General features: G+C 38.6%; 1 protein-coding gene across 2 annotated transcripts in view; it reads left to right on the top strand.

The window, feature by feature from the left end:
• Tenm1 (teneurin transmembrane protein 1) overlaps nt 1–12,997 on the top strand; it is a 710,827-nt gene extending 697,830 nt beyond the window's left edge. For both annotated transcript variants that reach the window (XM_021188844.2, XM_021188842.2), the window contains 4 exons: nt 2,633–3,020; nt 3,864–5,084; nt 5,615–5,757; nt 7,586–12,997. In XM_021188844.2, coding sequence (XP_021044503.1) covers nt 2,633–3,020; nt 3,864–5,084; nt 5,615–5,757; nt 7,586–8,344 — 2,511 coding nt within the window. In that variant the 3' untranslated portion in view covers nt 8,345–12,997. The remainder of the gene's footprint in view (nt 1–2,632; nt 3,021–3,863; nt 5,085–5,614; nt 5,758–7,585) is intronic.
• The last annotated feature ends 5,095 nt before the right edge of the window (nt 12,998–18,092 follow it).

Genomic DNA, 18,092 nt, shown 5'->3' with positions numbered 1-18,092 from the left:
ACCTGGGAGACCGCTTCTGGGTAGACCCCAAGCCTTAGTACTGCTCTCGGGCGCACTCCCCTCCTCGGGTGAGGAAAGGCGCTGGATGCCAGGCGGCGCCTCTGTTGTTTTCTAAAAATTCACATTGCATAAGTTTAAGTAATTAACATTCACAATTATTTGTGTGATTTGCATGTAGAGAATGGAAAGACGCCTATTGTTTTCACAGCATAGAGTTCAGAAGAACTTAGTATTTTTGTTGTTGTTTTGTAATTCTCAAAAGGGTAAAACTCAAAGTGTTATAGTAGAGTACCTGGGTGAAATTTTCCTTTTTATTTAAAAACAGAAGCACTGAGGTTTGTAGTGTAGTGTATGTGAGTGCTTGCTACAGAACAGTGAGTACTTGAATTCAAATCCCCAACATCAAAAAAGCTCTGCACACAGAGCTTCACATTTAGCTATAGCTCCTATGCTGTAGGGGACTTGGAACTCGCTACCCACCAGGATGGCTCCAGATTCATTAAAAGATAATTCCTCAGGAGACTAGGATAGGATACCCTGTGTCCTTCTCTGGCAAGTGCATGTACAGAAATACATGCATATGTCCACATACATACAAATTAAACAAAATCTTTTTAATCATAAGTTTCAATTGCCAGTGAATTAGAGTGTTTCATAAAATGGTGATTTTTTTTTTTTTTGTGTGTGTATATAAGTTGATACTGACTTTCTTTTCCTATGGTACTGGGGATCGAATTTACAATCTCACACATGCTAGACATGTACTCTATCAGTGATCTATATTCTCAACCCTTTAAAAAATTATTTTGAGATAGAGACTTTCAAAACAACTGAAGCTGGCCTTAAACTCACTTCATTTTTTTACTTTCTTTATTTTTATTAGATGTTTTCTTTATTTACATTTCAAATGCTATCCTGAAAGTCCCCTATAGCCTTCCCCCCCACCCCTGCTCCCCTACCCACCCACTCCCACTTCTTGGCCCTGGCATTCCCCTGAGCTGGGTCATATAAAGTTTGCAAGACCAAGGGGCCTCTCTTCACAATGATGGCCAACTAGGCCATCTTCTGCTACATATGCAGCTAGAGACACCAGTTCTGGTGGTACTGGTTAGTTCATATTGTTGTTCGACCTATAGGGTTGCAGACCCCTTCAGATCCTTTGGTACTTTCTCTAGCTCCTCCATTGGGGGTCCTGTGTTCCACCCAATAGATGACTGTGAGCATCCACTTCTGTGTTTGCCAGGCACTGGCATAGCCTCACAAGGGTCCCTTCAGCAAAATGTTGCTGACATGTGCAATAGTGTCTGCGTTTGGTGCTGATTATGGGATGGACCCCCGGGTGGGGCAGTCTCTGGATAGTCCATCCTTTCATCTTTTAAACTCACTTTATATCCCAGGCAAGCCTTGACCTTGTAAGCCTTCTGCCCTTAGCCTCCTGGGTAGCCTGGTTTATAGAACTGTACCAGCAGGCCTGACTCATGTTTCTGTTTAAAATTACATCAACCAATATTTACTAAACATCCTACATACAAAGTACTATACTTTGACAAATAACTGATCCTAAAATACAAATTTATTGTGTGTTAGGCATGATATAACCAAAGAATCCTTCACTTTTAAAATCTCTCTCTCTCTCTCTCTCTCTCTCTCTCTCTCTCTCTCTCTCTCTCTCTCTGTATTAAAACATGAATCAGATTAAAAAATGAAAAGTTAAGTATATGTTGCAAAGCATGTACAATAATATTCAACATGCACCTTTTCAGGAAGACAACAACTATATAAAATCAATGCATTTTCAGTGGATCAAAGTTCACACTCGATATGCCCTGTCCCCACTTTACCTCCCTCCAATCCATCCAAATAAAGAAGCAGCAGCGACCTTTTAAAGACAACAACCTGACTGTTTCTCTCACCTCAAGTGTTTGTCCTACGAATTTTCTTTAAATGGGGATCAAGGCAGGGGGAGGGTACAGGGGACTTCCAGGATAGCATTTGAAATGTAAATAAAGAAAATATCTAATAAAAAAATCCAAAAAAAAAAACTTGACCATGGGTCCCTTATCGCAAATGGGCTTAAGTCTCAAGCCTTAAAAATTCATACAAGTTCTAGATTCAACTGCATTCTTACTATTCACTATCACCACCCCCAAAACACACACATTCTAGCCATACAAAATTCCTCTCAATCTATGGGAAAAGGCCATTTTCATAGGCTTCCTTAATTCTCAGCTCCTCCTACTGCTGCAGTCTTTCCCAGAAATACTCTTTCCTTCTGTACAACACATTTCCTTGTCTTTGCCTGCCCAAGATTATTTAGATTTCAACTTGAATATTCCTTCCTAAGTCTGGGATAACCATTCTTCCTCCTGAAGTCATTTATACTTTCCCTGTCTTAACTTGTTTCACACTGTATTATAATTACTTGGTTACTTGTCTTTCTTTTCCATTGAACTACAAATTCCATGATGGTAGATAACATTATTATGTATTACTGTATCCACTGGCATCTGCCACAGTCTGGCACATAGTAATTGCTAGAAAAATTTGTGTGAGATGGATAAATGTTTATTTCTTTTAATCTCTTAAACATCAGTGGTACAAATTATGCTATTTTGTTCTTGTCTCGTTTCAGTCTGTGATGCTTCTCTTGCACAGTCAGCGGCGTTACATCTTTGAGTATGACCAATCAGATTGTCTGCTGTCAGTTACCATGCCTAGCATGGTGCGCCACAGCTTACAAACCATGCTTTCAGTGGGCTACTACCGTAATATCTACACCCCACCAGACAGCAGCACCTCTTTTATCCAAGACTACAGTCGAGATGGCCGACTGTTACAGACTCTGCATCTAGGGACTGGGCGCAGAGTTTTATACAAGTACACAAAGCAAGCAAGACTGTCTGAGATTCTCTATGACACCACTCAGGTCACATTAACATATGAAGAGTCTTCTGGAGTAATTAAGACAATACACCTGATGCATGATGGATTCATCTGCACAATCAGATACAGGCAAACAGGTTCGTTATGAAATGGGGTAGCAGTGTACCTCAATATCTATATTCTTTTATATTTTTATGATCATATTCATAGAAAGAAGTGCTAACCTCTCATTCTAACTGATGATTGACTGAGCAAATATCTTTTGCTTCTCAAACTGTCTTGCATTTTAAATTTGAAACATATTGCAGTCTACCTGAAAGCTGATTCCTTAAAACCATACCATATATTTCTGTCTCTCTCAGCTTTCAAAACAATTGCAATTTCAGTACCTATCTTAGCCCTATACTTGTTCATATCCACCCCTGTATCTTTCCAGACATCCATGGATAAGACATGAAGCTCAGAAAGCAGCCCAAGCCCTGGGTAACCTCTATAAGCTTCAGTTAATGACAAAAGTCAGAACTCTGGGATTTATTTCAACCTTTGTATTCATAACATGCCCAAAGCCAGTTACTTGAATGTTGTACATTGTGAGACTCTAACCATCTGACTTTGTAGCAAAGGTTAAGTAAAATGGATGCATTTTGCCAGCAATGATAGCAAAACAGCATGAACATAATAGCAGTTTCTTCCCTCTAGGCTACTGGATAGGTTATTATTTTGATAAGCTCTATAATTAAATTGATCTGTAACTGTGCTATGCAATATTTTCCATGTCTAGTGACAAATGCTACACACACACACACACACACACACACACACACACACATACACTGACATGCCCAGGCATCAGACATCAGAGACCAATCTATATAATACAATATGATTTTGAATATAAAGCTATCAATACTTAGTCAAAAACTCTGATTATGTCTAGTTTATCAGAAAGCTATTTCTCATTTTTATTTTGGTTCCTACAGGACCTCTCATTGGACGTCAGATTTTCCGATTCAGTGAAGAAGGTCTTGTGAATGCACGGTTTGACTACAGTTACAACAACTTTCGTGTCACCAGCATGCAAGCTGTGATCAATGAGACCCCTTTGCCCATAGATCTGTACCGATATGTTGATGTTTCTGGTAGAACAGAACAGTTTGGAAAATTCAGTGTAATTAATTATGATTTAAATCAGGTTATAACTACAACAGTGATGAAGCACACCAAGATCTTCAATGCCAATGGACAAGTCATTGAGGTCCAATACGAGATCCTAAAGGCAATTGCCTACTGGATGACTATTCAGTATGATAATATGGGCCGGATGGTCATATGTGATATAAGGGTAGGAGTAGATGCCAATATCACAAGGTACTTCTATGAATATGATGCTGATGGGCAACTTCAAACTGTTTCTGTGAATGACAAAACCCAGTGGCGGTATAGTTATGATCTGAACGGAAACATCAACCTTTTGAGCCATGGGAATAGTGCTCGTCTTACTCCTCTCCGATATGACCTCCGAGACCGCATCACTAGACTAGGGGAAATTCAGTATAAAATGGATGAAGACGGGTTTCTGAGACAGAGGGGAAATGATATATTTGAGTATAATTCTAATGGTCTGCTGCAGAAAGCCTACAATAAAGTTTCTGGCTGGACTGTACAGTATTACTATGATGGGCTTGGGCGACGCGTTGCCAGTAAGTCCAGCCTAGGACAGCATCTCCAATTCTTTTATGCAGACCTGGCCAACCCTATAAGAGTTACTCATCTGTACAACCACACAAGCGCAGAGATTACATCTCTTTACTATGATCTCCAAGGTCACCTGATTGCCATGGAGCTAAGCAGTGGTGAGGAATATTATGTAGCCTGTGATAATATGGGCACTCCACTAGCTGTGTTCAGCAGTCGGGGTCAGGTCATAAAAGAGATTCTGTATACACCTTATGGTGATATCTACCATGATACATACCCTGACTTTGAGGTCATCATTGGTTTTCATGGAGGACTCTATGATTTTCTTACTAAATTAGTGCATCTAGGGCAAAGGGATTATGATGTTGTTGCTGGCAGATGGACAACGCCTAATCATCACATATGGAAACAGTTGAACCTTCTTCCTAAACCATTCAACCTCTACTCCTTTGAGAATAACTACCCAGTTGGCAAAATTCAAGATGTTGCAAAGTATACCACAGGTATTTAAGTGGAATTCAATTAAACTGAACTTGGCCTAACTTACTGCTAGTCGATCTTATTACATAGTCTCAATATCTTTGTAGAGATGTTCCCTCTGCATGTCCCATTTTCTAGAATCAGAAAAGCATGGAACTTTTCATCAGATGTAATACTTTTTGCATCCTGGTTCTTTCCCTTTAAGCTAGTTCTATGCTCTATCCTGAAAAGCTTGCCAGGGTGCTCTCAGAAAACAATCAGGATTGTGTTGCATGGAATAAATCCAGGGTTACAATCCAGAAGATCTTAAAATCAGTACTAGATTATGAGCTTCACTACAGTGAACTGAGCCTATTCCTGGAATTGCACACGGATCAATAGATTTCCCTACATAGGGGAATGGGTATTGTTTTAGAGTCAATCAAATAAGGGGGCGGAGGGGGTGCTTACTTTACCTTCCCGTGGTTGAAACATTGACAGCAGAAGCATATCTTTCAAGTTGAGAAGTGCCTTTTGAATGTCATTTTTTTCTTTTAAATTTTGTGTCTCACAGACATTGGCAGTTGGCTGGAGCTCTTTGGTTTCCAGTTACATAATGTACTACCTGGATTTCCCAAACCAGAACTCGAAAACATGGAATTAACTTATGAGCTTCTTCAGCTTCAGACGAAAACCCAAGAGTGGGATCCTGGAAAGGTCAGTACAAATTTTAGCAAAAAAAAAAAAAAAAAAAAAAAAAAAAAAAAAAAAGAAAAAAAAAGAAAAGAAAAGAAAAGAAAAGAAAAGAAAAGAAAAGAAAAGAAAGAAAAGACAGAATATCATCTAATGAAAAAAATGATTATTTCTTTAAGGGGATTTTGAATGATGTATGAGGAGCCATCTGTAAGGAAAAGATCAGGAAAGTGGAGCTTTGAAGGGAGAAACTAGTAGATTACTGGTGACAGCACAAAGGAAATGAATGTCTTACATTCTAAAATCAGCTAGCAAAAGCAACAATAGATTCTATATAAAAAAACTGCTAAATTAAGAAGTGTGCCTTAAGATCACAAAATAACATAATAAAACTGTTTTTGATAAAGAAAGACATATACAGGTATAATAAACAAAGATATTACATTTTATAATGATAAAGTCTTGGAGAAATGAACACTGAAACAGGGCAATGTTGTCAGAGGAGGACTATGAGCTAGAAATAGAAAGGAAAAGGAAGAAAGAAAACAAACCCAAAGTTTGGGTAAAGAAACTTGACATTTAGGTCAAAATTATAAAGGAAAGAAAATTCTAAGTAGATAGATATTGTAGAACTATTTCTTTTATAAGAATTTATGATACATACAGTTTTTTATAACTAAGTCATTTTTTAAAACTATCAATAAATGTTAAAATGTTTTTTAAAATATTGGCTATAAGAGGATTATTAGTCTTTTTTCTTGTTTCTTAGCAAGTTTGAAAGTTGCCCAAATAGGAAAAATATGTTAAGTATATGTAAAAAGATGAGCATGTGTCTTTCATATTTTCCAGGTTTTTTTTCAGTTATTTATAAGACCATAAGTAATTGAAATCAGGAACTATGCTTTATACATTTTTTTTTCCAATCTCCAAATGCATAACGTATCAGTCTATGTGCAGTAAGTACATCTAGTTAGTGTCAGTTACCTTGCTGAATGTAAGATCTATGTTTTGAGGGAGCGGGCCTATTTAAAATTCCTTCTAGGCCCCCTCCATCCAAAGGTCAAGGAATGTCTCAGAAGAAGGGACACAAAGATCATAAGAAGCATAGGTTAGAGGGACTCCTACAAAACACTGTGTATTCTGAACATGACAGGCAGCTATAGTCACAAACTCTCAATGACTCTGGTTGTCTACACCAGACCTATCAGTCTAGTCAATGTTCCAACATGGAGGTAGAGCTCACAAGGTCCCAATCCTAGTTGAGAAGCTATAGGCATTCAATGACTACCAGGGGAGGGGGGTGAGTTTTTCTCAGGGGCGAGTTGTCCATGCTACAGCGGATGGCCCTATACCTTCATGCGTGTGGGCAACACCATTTGGACTAATCAGAGCCAGTACAATAATCAAATATAAGAGGATATAAATTGGGAGTATGATATGGGGGGAAGTACCTGCAAGAAGGTTGGAAGTGAGGAGTAAGGAGTGGATTTGATCAGCATAAAATATATTCATGTTGAATGGGAATTTTTTTTCAGAAACTGGCTACCACAAGTAAGTGCTGAAAAGGAAAAAAAGAGTTCTTTGTAGCTATGAAATTGTAGGATACCGTGTTTGAATGTATTTTCTGACACTCAACTAAAACAAGATGTAAGACAACTGAGAAATCAGTACCTTTTAGCCATCTGTTTTCCCAATCTTTGATGTAGATACTCCAGGGGTTTGTTTTGATAATGACTAAGTGACAGCTTTAGAGAAGGAATCAGCCCTTACCAGCCTTGCCTTTCCAATAGCCACCAGGCATACAGCAGTTATCTAACCCTGTGCTGCCTTCGCCCTGTGCCTTCTTTCCTAGATGATCCTGGGCATTCAGTGTGAGCTCCAGAAACAACTAAGGAATTTCATTTCCTTGGATCAGCTTCCTATGACTCCTCAGTACAATGAGGGGAGGTGTCTTGAAGGAGGGAAACAGCCGAGGTTTGCTGCTGTCCCTTCTGTCTTTGGCAAAGGTATCAAATTTGCCATCAAGGAGGGCATAGTGACAGCTGATATTATAGGAGTAGCCAATGAAGATAGCAGGCGTCTTGCTGCCATTCTCAACAATGCTCATTACCTGGAAAACCTGCATTTTACCATAGAAGGGAGGGACACTCACTACTTCATTAAGCTCGGGTCTCTGGAGGAAGACCTTGTGCTCATCGGTAACACTGGGGGGAGGCGGATTCTGGAGAATGGTGTTAATGTCACTGTGTCTCAGATGACGTCAGTGTTGAATGGGAGGACTAGACGGTTTGCAGATATCCAACTGCAGCACGGAGCTCTGTGCTTCAATATCCGGTACGGAACGACTGTCGAAGAGGAGAAGAACCACGTGTTGGAGATGGCCAGACAGCGCGCAGTGGCCCAAGCCTGGACTCAGGAGCAGAGGAGGCTACAGGAAGGGGAAGAAGGGACTCGGGTATGGACAGAGGGAGAAAAGCAGCAGCTTTTGGGCACCGGGAGGGTGCAGGGGTATGATGGGTATTTTGTCTTGTCTGTTGAGCAGTATTTAGAACTTTCAGATAGTGCCAACAATATTCACTTCATGAGACAGAGTGAAATAGGCAGGAGGTAACAAAAGAAATCTCTGCCTTTGCGTCACCAAAGACTGCCTGTTTTTAAAACAAAACAAAACAAAACAAAAAAAGGTTTATTGTATTGGTTTTCTAGATCAGAACTCTGTATATGTAAATATGGAGGAAAAACATATCCAACTGCCTTTCATCGTGACAGAAGATGGTATTTTAATATTGTTTGTTTAAACTCTTTAAGAAAAATGACAGAGATTTTTAGTTCTCGTGTGGCAGTATTCAAAAGAACACAAGCTGAACTCAAACAGCTAACCCAAATGTTTTCAGAAAGCACCACTTTCAATTTGTTGAGCCATGCTTATGTTCAACCACATTAAAAAAAAAAAAAGACAAAAAAACAAAAAAACCCAAGGCTCTCAATTTCTATTGTGACACCAAGGTTCACATCGAATTGTTGGCAGAACTTACAGACTTTAAAATGTGGTGCAATAGTATTTAAACCTTGCATCTCAAAAGACTGCCAACCCCTTCACATTGTCCAGATCTGTTCTAGGAAACTTAAAAGGAAATCTAAAATGTCTTCAAACACCATCTCCTGGAGTCAGAAACTGTTTTCCCTCCTTTTCTGATTTTTCCTCCTTGCCTGTTAAAAAGTAAATGCCATGTTGTTGTGCTGTGTTTTGGCGTGTGATGGCTGGCTTCAGTCTACCATACCTTACTGTGAGGGCAGTAAGCAGGCTGAAGTGTAGCTGACTTGCTTGTGTGTACGTGATACCAAAGCAGCTGGTCGATGTGACCTCTCTCACATAATCTGTTTCGACTCAATTTTTTCTCCATTTGCCCAGCTGTATTGGCATCATGTAAACATAGCTTTTATTAACCTGGGTAGGAATTTCTCCTTTATATATAGGATGTGCTTTGGTCATAGTTTCACATTAGTAATTCAGTATTTATACACTAATCCAATGGTTTGTGCACATGAAAGGTAATATACTAAAATGAATGGTTCTGATACAAGAAAAGAGGCTTTAACAGGTCTATGTGCCTGTGAAGCTGAGAAACATATTAACTACTGCTGCAGAAATTCCTGAGAGCCAAAACCTTAGAAACAATAGACCTTGCATTACAGTGAAAATGAGATGAAAGCCAACATAACTATAGTTGCTGCCTCATCATTTCCTCCCACTTAGAGTCATCTTTCAAATGTACGATTTTGTATTGAATCTCTCCCAGCCATATGCAGAAAATTGAATTAAGTGAATCCTTTCCAACTTAAAGCATTTCATCTAATTACCGAGGGGCAGACTAGTTTTTCTCCAATGTAATTTATGTGGTTATTTTACTTCTCTGTCTTTAATCTACATATGTTTGTTTCATAATTTTTCCACCTTGGAAAATAACTATTTTCAGGAGGGGTTGTTTGTTTCATAGTCGCTCAAAATTTAGAGACACGTCAGGGTTAATATTAATAGCTGCTGCAGTTTTCTCAATCTCTTATGAATCCTGCAGTAAAAGAAGCCACTTGGTGAGCTGAGAGATTTGTGCCCATTGACAAAGAGGCAGTTTATAAAATGCTGTGTAATTCCAAGTTGCTGCAAATGAAAATTCATGACAGCACAGTGTGCCCAGTAGAAAATTCCCAGGAGCCAGCTTCCACCCTCGCATCACCCGATGAACATTTGCTATGTCTGGTGGAGAATTTATGATTGACTGTTCATTTAGATTCTTTCCAGCTACAACCTAAATACAATATGGGGTCATTGTCCTGCTTGTAATGACAGTTGCATTGAAAATATGCAAAGTCAGAATCCAGGCTCATGTTAAGATTTTTTTTTAAGAATCTGACTCTCATTATACAAAGAATGAGGGAGAGGGACCCCAGCAAATAGTAGGGGAGGGTGTATTGAAATATATCATTGTGAAAACCTTCAGGTTCAGATCATCACATACATGCGGTGAGAACAGGGGAGGAAGAGAGAGAGAATCCATGATTAACTCGTCATTTATCTCTGTAATTGGAAGCACAGCAGCTCAAGATATTGCTTTGGAAGCACAGCAGCTCAAGATATTGCTAATCCAGACCAAAATCCCAGTATAGGGTTTTTCCCAAATCAAGCTTGTGACATCAGTACAGTATTCACAATGGAATACTGACAAGTTTCACAAACATGTTGAAAATTTGAATACCTCCACACCAACCTAAAAAATAGATCTTAAGTTCCTAGAACCTCTGACATTCTTTGAAGTCAATGGGAAAATAATTTGTTAACTGTATATAAAAGTGCATTCTTAAATGTGGTGTATTTGTATCACTAACCCAATGTGTCAATCTTGAAGCCTATTTTGCTTCTATTTTAAGTGATTGCGCTCTTTTACAACTCACTAGTGATGTATCATTTTCAAACCGATTTAAATATCCATTAGGAAGAAATATTTGGAGCTATTCCTTAATAGTAATTACCTTGAACTGTGCAATTCTAGTTTGTAATATGTATTTAGTTAGTTTGTGCCTTTGGTTACCTAAAGTTATATTTGTATTATATTCAGGAAATGCACTTTTTATCACTTACAACTGTGGTTTTAATACTGCCTTGAAATATTATTGTTCTCTTTACAACTCCTAAAGTTTTGAGGAGGAAAAGAAAAAAAAAACCAAAAGGTTTTTAGTACTAACAAGTTGCAAATCTAAGAGAAACATTTTGGCATTTCATAAAAAGAACATGGAAATATTAAGTATATTGCTTCCTGTTGGCAGGGTAGGAAGGATTGCTTGCACTGAGTTTTAGTTTTGAAGTTTGAATGAGACGAACAAATCATTTATGTTTCCTGATGACAGTGCAGCTTTGAAGGGGAAAAATGAATGAAATTTCTCACACGCAAAAGGCGGGTGGCTCGCATGACACAGCTACATACCACGCAAACAGGTTAAAGTGAGAAGATAGTATTTGATGCTCCTGTGGGGAACATTCTGGGAGGGATATACAGGAAATACTCTGTGATCGCTTCTTTTCCTTAGGCCCATTTCATTGGTGTGATTTGGGGTTTTAACTTGTTTTACTGTTCCACTCTCGAGATCCAAATGAGATGAAAAGTTCAAAGTTTCCGAGGTATTTAAATCCAGCTATTTTCTGTTGTCATTCCAACCGCTGTTGGTTAGAAGCACGATTCTGGAAGAAAGAGGAATACCACTCAATTCACTCTTTCACCAGAACACTTGCCATGGAAATAAGCATATGTTTTATTTTTCAACCCAGAAAAATAATGTATAAAATAAGGATGCCATTTATTCTCAAGACACCTAGGAGTTCTATAATATATAGACTGCACATATATATGAAATAATATATACAACATAGCCAAATATATGAAAACTTGACAATGTATAATTTGCAATTCACATACTACCTACATAGAGAGGTATAACATTCCGTTACAACTTCCCTTAGAATTTTAGTTTCCAACACTTATTTCTGCATTTCCTTTTTCTCTTCCTTTCCCACCAGACCTGTTCCCACATAACTTTACCAGAGAGTCCAGGCAAAGTTTTTTGCGTTTCTGAAGATTTGTTTGTGTTAAGGTCAATTTAGTTCAATTGCAAATGAAAAGCAGAAGTATAATCATCAAGTATCAAGAAAAATTGGAGGGAATGGAGTGTATTATAGCTTGTAGGGAAACATGTGGTTATAGATTGGGAGTACCATTCTTGTTTTCTTGGAGGAACACACGTATACATAGCAACCTGCCTGATAACTTCAGATCTCAGACTGCTCTTCCACAGCCTTCTGTAAGGTTCTTTATTCTGCAAAGAAAAGAAAACAAACAAAAAAAGAGCAAAAGAACAAAAACAGAAAAAAAGAGAAAAACAAAACAAAACCAAAAAAAAAAAAAAAAACCAGTAATAATTCAACCACAAAATGGTGACTTATTTCAGTGTGTCCTTTGTGTGAAAGCTGTTAAGGACCAAATATACTACTGTGTTACTGTGTGTAAGAAGAAATCGCTTCCTAAACAGTAATTGAACATACTTAGAGTTAAACTTGCTGTGGATTTTGTCTTGGCAGTTGTCATCTTACATTATTTGTCAAAGGAAATGTGTTTGGCAGTTAAAAATCTTTCCTTAGATTTAGTGGTGGACTTTAACCTCTTAAATAAATGTTAGTATATCAGATTGTGTCCTTGAAAAATATTTTACGTGTATGAATCATGACAGTGTCTAAATCTTTCCTGTTGTTCTGGCAAAAGCATCAGTAAGAGAAATGGTGAAAAGGAGAAGTCCAGCCTTTCTGTCAGAAAAGGACTCTTTTTAGCTGCTTCCTTTCTCATGAAAAGTAAAGATGTTTACAGTGTATGCCAAGATTTTCAGTTTCTATGTAACAACAGTTAGAGGTTCTAATCATACTGAAAATTGTGTTCTAATGGCCTGAGCCGTGTTGCTAGGAAACAATAGGTTCCAATTTTGTATTCCTGCTCTCCTGTGCTGAAAAGTGACTGGATACTGTACAGGTTCATGTTCTCTGGCTGCAGTTCCATGGTCTTTTGCATTTTGCTCTGGCTTTCAGGCCGGAAGCATGCATTTTTTTCTACAAGAGCATCACAACAACATGCTGTAAATACTTAAAAGTTAAACATTATGTGTCAATATTTGAAAGAAAAGTACTTTGAATATTTCATTTTTAAAAAATAAAATTGCAAATGAACATTGTGTCCCATTTTATTTCACGCGCCAAACTGCATCCCCAAGTCAATCTGCTCAACTGAGATAGGGAAGGGGGCTCTTTGGCAGGGAACAGTAAAGGCCACAGGACTTTGAAAATGTAGGTGCTGCCGAAATGGATGCTCACAGCCAGCTACTGGATGGAACACAGGGTCCCCAATGGAGGAACTAGAGAAAGTACCCAAGTACCTGAAGGGGGCTGCAACCCTGTAGATGGAACAACAACAGGAACTAACCAGTACCCCCTGGGTTTGTGTTTCTAGCTGCATATGTAGCAGAAGATGACCTAATCGGCCATCAGTGGGAATAGAGGCTCCTTGGTCTTCCAAACTCTATATGACCTAGCACAAGGCAAGGCCTGGGCCAAGTAGTGGGAGTGGGTGGGTAGGGGAACAGAGGTGGGGGGAGGGGTATGGGAAACTTTCGGGATAGCATTTGAAATGTAAATAAAGAAAATAATAAAAAAAAAAAAAGGAAGTGTAGGTGCTGAAATCAGAAAGGCACTGATCCTAGGCAGAAGTCCCTTCGTTTTTATTTTTTATACAAATGGGATCAGTGACACAAATGATCACCTAATAAACAAACCAGAGTGTCTGCAGTGAATTTAAATACCTCTAGGTTATGACTTTTTCAAAAGGCTTGCTCTCCTTTTCTGATGCCTTCCTCAGCAATAAAGAAAAATTTAATAATAAAAAAATAACCTGGTGATGGAGAACTAGAAGACCATGATATCTTAATGCATTGCTAAAATAAAAGGATGTTTGGAAGCAGAAGTGACAATCATGACAGACTATAAAAAGAAACAACAGCTCCACATAAGCCCTACACTATAGGTTTTGACAATTCACATTTTTTACGTACTTTTCATAAAGAGACATTTGTAAATAAGACTGGAAAATCTGGTCAATAGGACTTCGGATGTTTGACTTGATAGTAATGGCATCCATATGACTATATAACATTCCTTACTGAAATTTTCCATTTACAACACTTCAAAATTCCCTCCTGCTTTTTCTACTGGTTGATTATATATAATCTATCCCTGACATATATAGCATTATATGTACATGTATAGAAATATATATTACATATACATATATAGCACATCACATATACAATGTAAACCATTAGCAAGACAGCACTAAAACAACCAAAATTGGACCACTCCCTGGGTGGCTGCCATAGCCATCTCTTGAGAGGCAGACAGAATAGCAAAGGGCAGAGAAAGCCTTACAGTATTTTTGAAAGCGATGGGTGTTCCACCAAGAAGTAACCTGGAAGTTAGAGTAGTTGAAGGAGGATGTGAACCAAAAGAGCTAGGGTTTGGGGGTTGGCTAGCATGGGAACTAGATGCCCAGCTGCCAGAGGTAGCCAGCTGTACTGGCAAATAAGGGAAGTAGGGGTTCCTCCAGACCAGCAGATGCCCACATGTTACTAGTTTCTAAGGAATGCTGCTGATTTTAGGCTTTTGTTCATCAGCTATCAATCTTTCTGCTTAGCCAGAGTTCGGCCTAAACTGAGCCCAGACTGTAATTTAGACATTCTCAGTGGCACTGCCATTTAGGGGGCCCACTTGGACCTAACATACACATGGAGAGAAAATGACTTAGGAAGCAGAACATATCCTTGTCTTAATATAAAGGAGGAAAGGATTTACTTTCATCTGAGGATTTTTTTTTTCAAATCTTGCCTTCTGCCTGGCTCTTGTATTTAAAAAGAAAAATGGCAGGAGCCCCACTTTAACAAACGTCTATCTGTGTTCCTTCACTGTTCACTTTTACCTTTAATATTTGAATATGCATGCACACATTTTGTACTACTACTAAAGTCATGGAATCCTAGTGCTTCAATAATCCAGTGAGATGACTAAGATTTAATTGGCAACTTGGCAGATGCCATAATGGTATCAGACTGACTTAACTACTAAGGTCACACAGACTATGAGTGACAAAGATGAAAAGAAAATGCAGCTCTCCTACATTCCTGCTTTTACTCCGCCACCAAATAGGGCATAACCACCTATGGTCTTGCGAGAAAGCAAACAAATTTCAGGGGTTGGGTAGAGTCATCATGGTGTGTGTTCGGGGAGGGGTACACTCTGTATGTTATGTAGAGGAGTTCTATCTATCCAATTTGTCACATTTGTTACATCAAAACATGTTCTTTTAAAAAACGGAAGGAGCAGCAAGAACAATAGTTCAATCAGTAGCATGTTTGCTGCACACAAATGAGGTTCTGAATTTGATCTCCACAACGCATATGGGAGGGAGGAGAGCTGGGAATTTAATGTGGGACTCACTCCCAAGCCTAGCTTGGGAACACATACTGGACTAGATGGGGAAAGAAAAATAGACCAAAAAAAAAAAAAATCTCATCGGTGGGTAAGAAGGAATGGGAGGAGAGAGACTGATGCAAGTGGTTATGAGAAGAGTTCCGGAAAAGAGGGGAATATGTTCAAAACTAATTAATTAATAAAATACATGGTTGCTTTTGTTTGTTTATTTTGCTTGATAGCACATACTTGTAAGCCCAGTACTGGTGAAGCAAGAACAAGCAGATTCCTGGGGCTCCCTGGCCAACCAGCATAGCCTACATGGTGAGCTCCAACCCAGAAAAGGAGCATGTCTCCAGAAAAAAATATACATTGACAGTGCCTGAGAAAGGATATTTGGGGTGTCCCATGGAATTTAATAACTATACACACAAAAATAGGGATACAAATATAACACACACTAACAATTCAGCCTTTTACTATAAATTTGGGCAGTGACCTCAAATTATGAAAGTCTCCACCCGTTACTGCAAACTGAAAAATACTAAGATCCCATTTCGTGCAAGGACAAACACAGGTGACTCAGTTGAATTTATAGCGCCCTAACAAGAAAACCAGTTGTCATGTAACCTTGAAACACTCAAGGGCAAATGTCGGTTTTATTATTAATAGACGTTGGATTCTGAGCTCAATAAAGTGAATCAAATAAAACATAGCCTAATGTCATAACATTCATAACAGCTTTAAAATGTTGCTCACATTTTTAAATGATCCACTATATCTAAGGAAAGAATACCTTCCATTCAGCTCTTTATTTGTACCAGATGGCTTCATCAGACAGATTCATGGTAGATTTATTCTACTTGTGAACTGAAACAAGGCTCCTTGCCTGTCACAGTCAGACAATTACCTAAGTTTGTCTTCCTACTGACCTCATGCTTCTAAGAACAAATTTCTGAAGAAACAGACAAGTATTTGATAAGCTGTCATATGTATTGTGAGCTTGCTGACACACTTTTTAAAAAGAGGTATATTCTTGGCCATCCCTGTGTCAGATCCCAAAGAGACCTGGGATGAGTCTCACTCAGTACCAGTAGCTCCTCACAGCACTTCTCACCCTGCCCCCACCCTAAACCTCTCCAACCCAGGGACTGGGCTTCCCATGGCCCAGCTTCCCTTTCCTACAGAACCTCAGCCACTTTAACCAAGCTCTCCTGACCCTCCTTTCTTGGTCCTTTGGCTCCTGGTATGCTCGACCTTGGCCTTTTTGACCTCCTGGCTCTCTTCTCTCTCTTTTCCCTCTCTTGCTCCCTGACTCTTTCTCTCCTCTCATCACCCTGTTCAATCTGGGCCCTTCCAGATGCCTCTGGCTGTACTATAGCTCGTATCTACAGAAAGAAAGAAAGAAAGAAAGAAAGAAAGAAAGAAAGAAAGAAAGAAAGAAAGAAAGAAAGAAAGAAAGAAGAAAGAAAGAAAGAAAGAAAGAAAGAAAGAAAGAAAGAAAGAAAGAAAGAAAGAGAGAGAGTGAAAAAAAAAAGCTTCTCCTCGACCATATCTAGGAGCACTCATGTCCTCATTTTCATTCAGCATGTGCATTTTTTTTACCTTATCTTGGCTTCTTAAAAGTATACCTGGCTACCACAGTACTATAGATCTAATAAGGGTATGATCTTTCTGTAAAAGTGCACCCCATTATTTACTGGGAAATAACAAAATTACTCCTGTTAGAAAAGAGAAGAACTAGCTGCATATGTAGCAGATGGCCACTTCCTAGTCGGCCATCATTAGGAAGAGAGGCCCCTTGGTCTTGCAAACTTTATATGACCCAGCACAGGGGAATGCCAGGGCCAAGAAGTGGGAGTGGGTGGGTAGGGGAACAGGGTGGGGGGAGGGTATAGGGAACTTTCGGGATAGCATTTGAAATGTAAATAAAGAAAATATCTAGTTAAAAAAAAAAGAAAAGAAAAAAGAAAGAAAAGAGAAGAAATTTAATCAACTTGATGAGTCAAGTCCAACCAGAGGAGATGGATGGAGAAACATGGACTGGAGAGTTTGACCTAGTAAAATCAGAAAAGTTCATAACTTTCCAGGGATTCATTCCAATAAAGTAACATAGCCTTCTTCAGTGCTTTAATTTATTAGCAGCAACTGTCTCTATATTTTATTTATTTATCTGTTTGTTTGTTTGTTTGTTTGTTTTTGAGACAGGGAAAGGGTCTCTCCATGTAGTCCTGCCTACCTGGACCTCACTATGTATATGAGACTGTCTCTGTAGTTTAAATGAATATTTAAAAACAAACTCGGTAAATAAAATTTTCAGTTACTTTATTTAAAGGTGAAGGCCACTAATGGTTTCAGAAAGCATTTTCAGAACAGAGTTTTATAAAGGAACACTTAAATGCCACTCATATATTTCGTTATTCAGGAATGAACAGATTTCAGAGAGTTAAAAACACACATTAAAATCTAAATTCAAACTAAAGGATTTTAAAAATAGTTTTAGGTACTGAGGATGTAATTTGGCTGTTAGAGTGCTTGTCCAGCATGCACAAATTCCTGGGTTAAAGCCATGGTGCTGTACAAATCAGGTATGGTGACACACGCCTATAATATAAGCATTCAGAAGGTGAAAACACAGCGATCCCAACCTGAAGGTCATCCCCAACTATACAGCAAGCTGGAGATCAGCCTGGACTACATGACATCCTCTCTTTAAATAAAGTATTTAAATGTGTGTATTTTGTTTTATCTTAAAAGTAAACTACTTAACTTATACGCAAGATAATGATGCTGTTATTTCAACAAA

The sequence above is a fragment of the Mus pahari genome, chromosome X (assembly GCF_900095145.1).
Source record: "Mus pahari chromosome X, PAHARI_EIJ_v1.1, whole genome shotgun sequence".
Lineage (NCBI taxonomy): Eukaryota > Metazoa > Chordata > Mammalia > Rodentia > Muridae > Mus > Mus pahari.
This window is presented reverse-complemented; position numbering and strand designations above follow the sequence as displayed.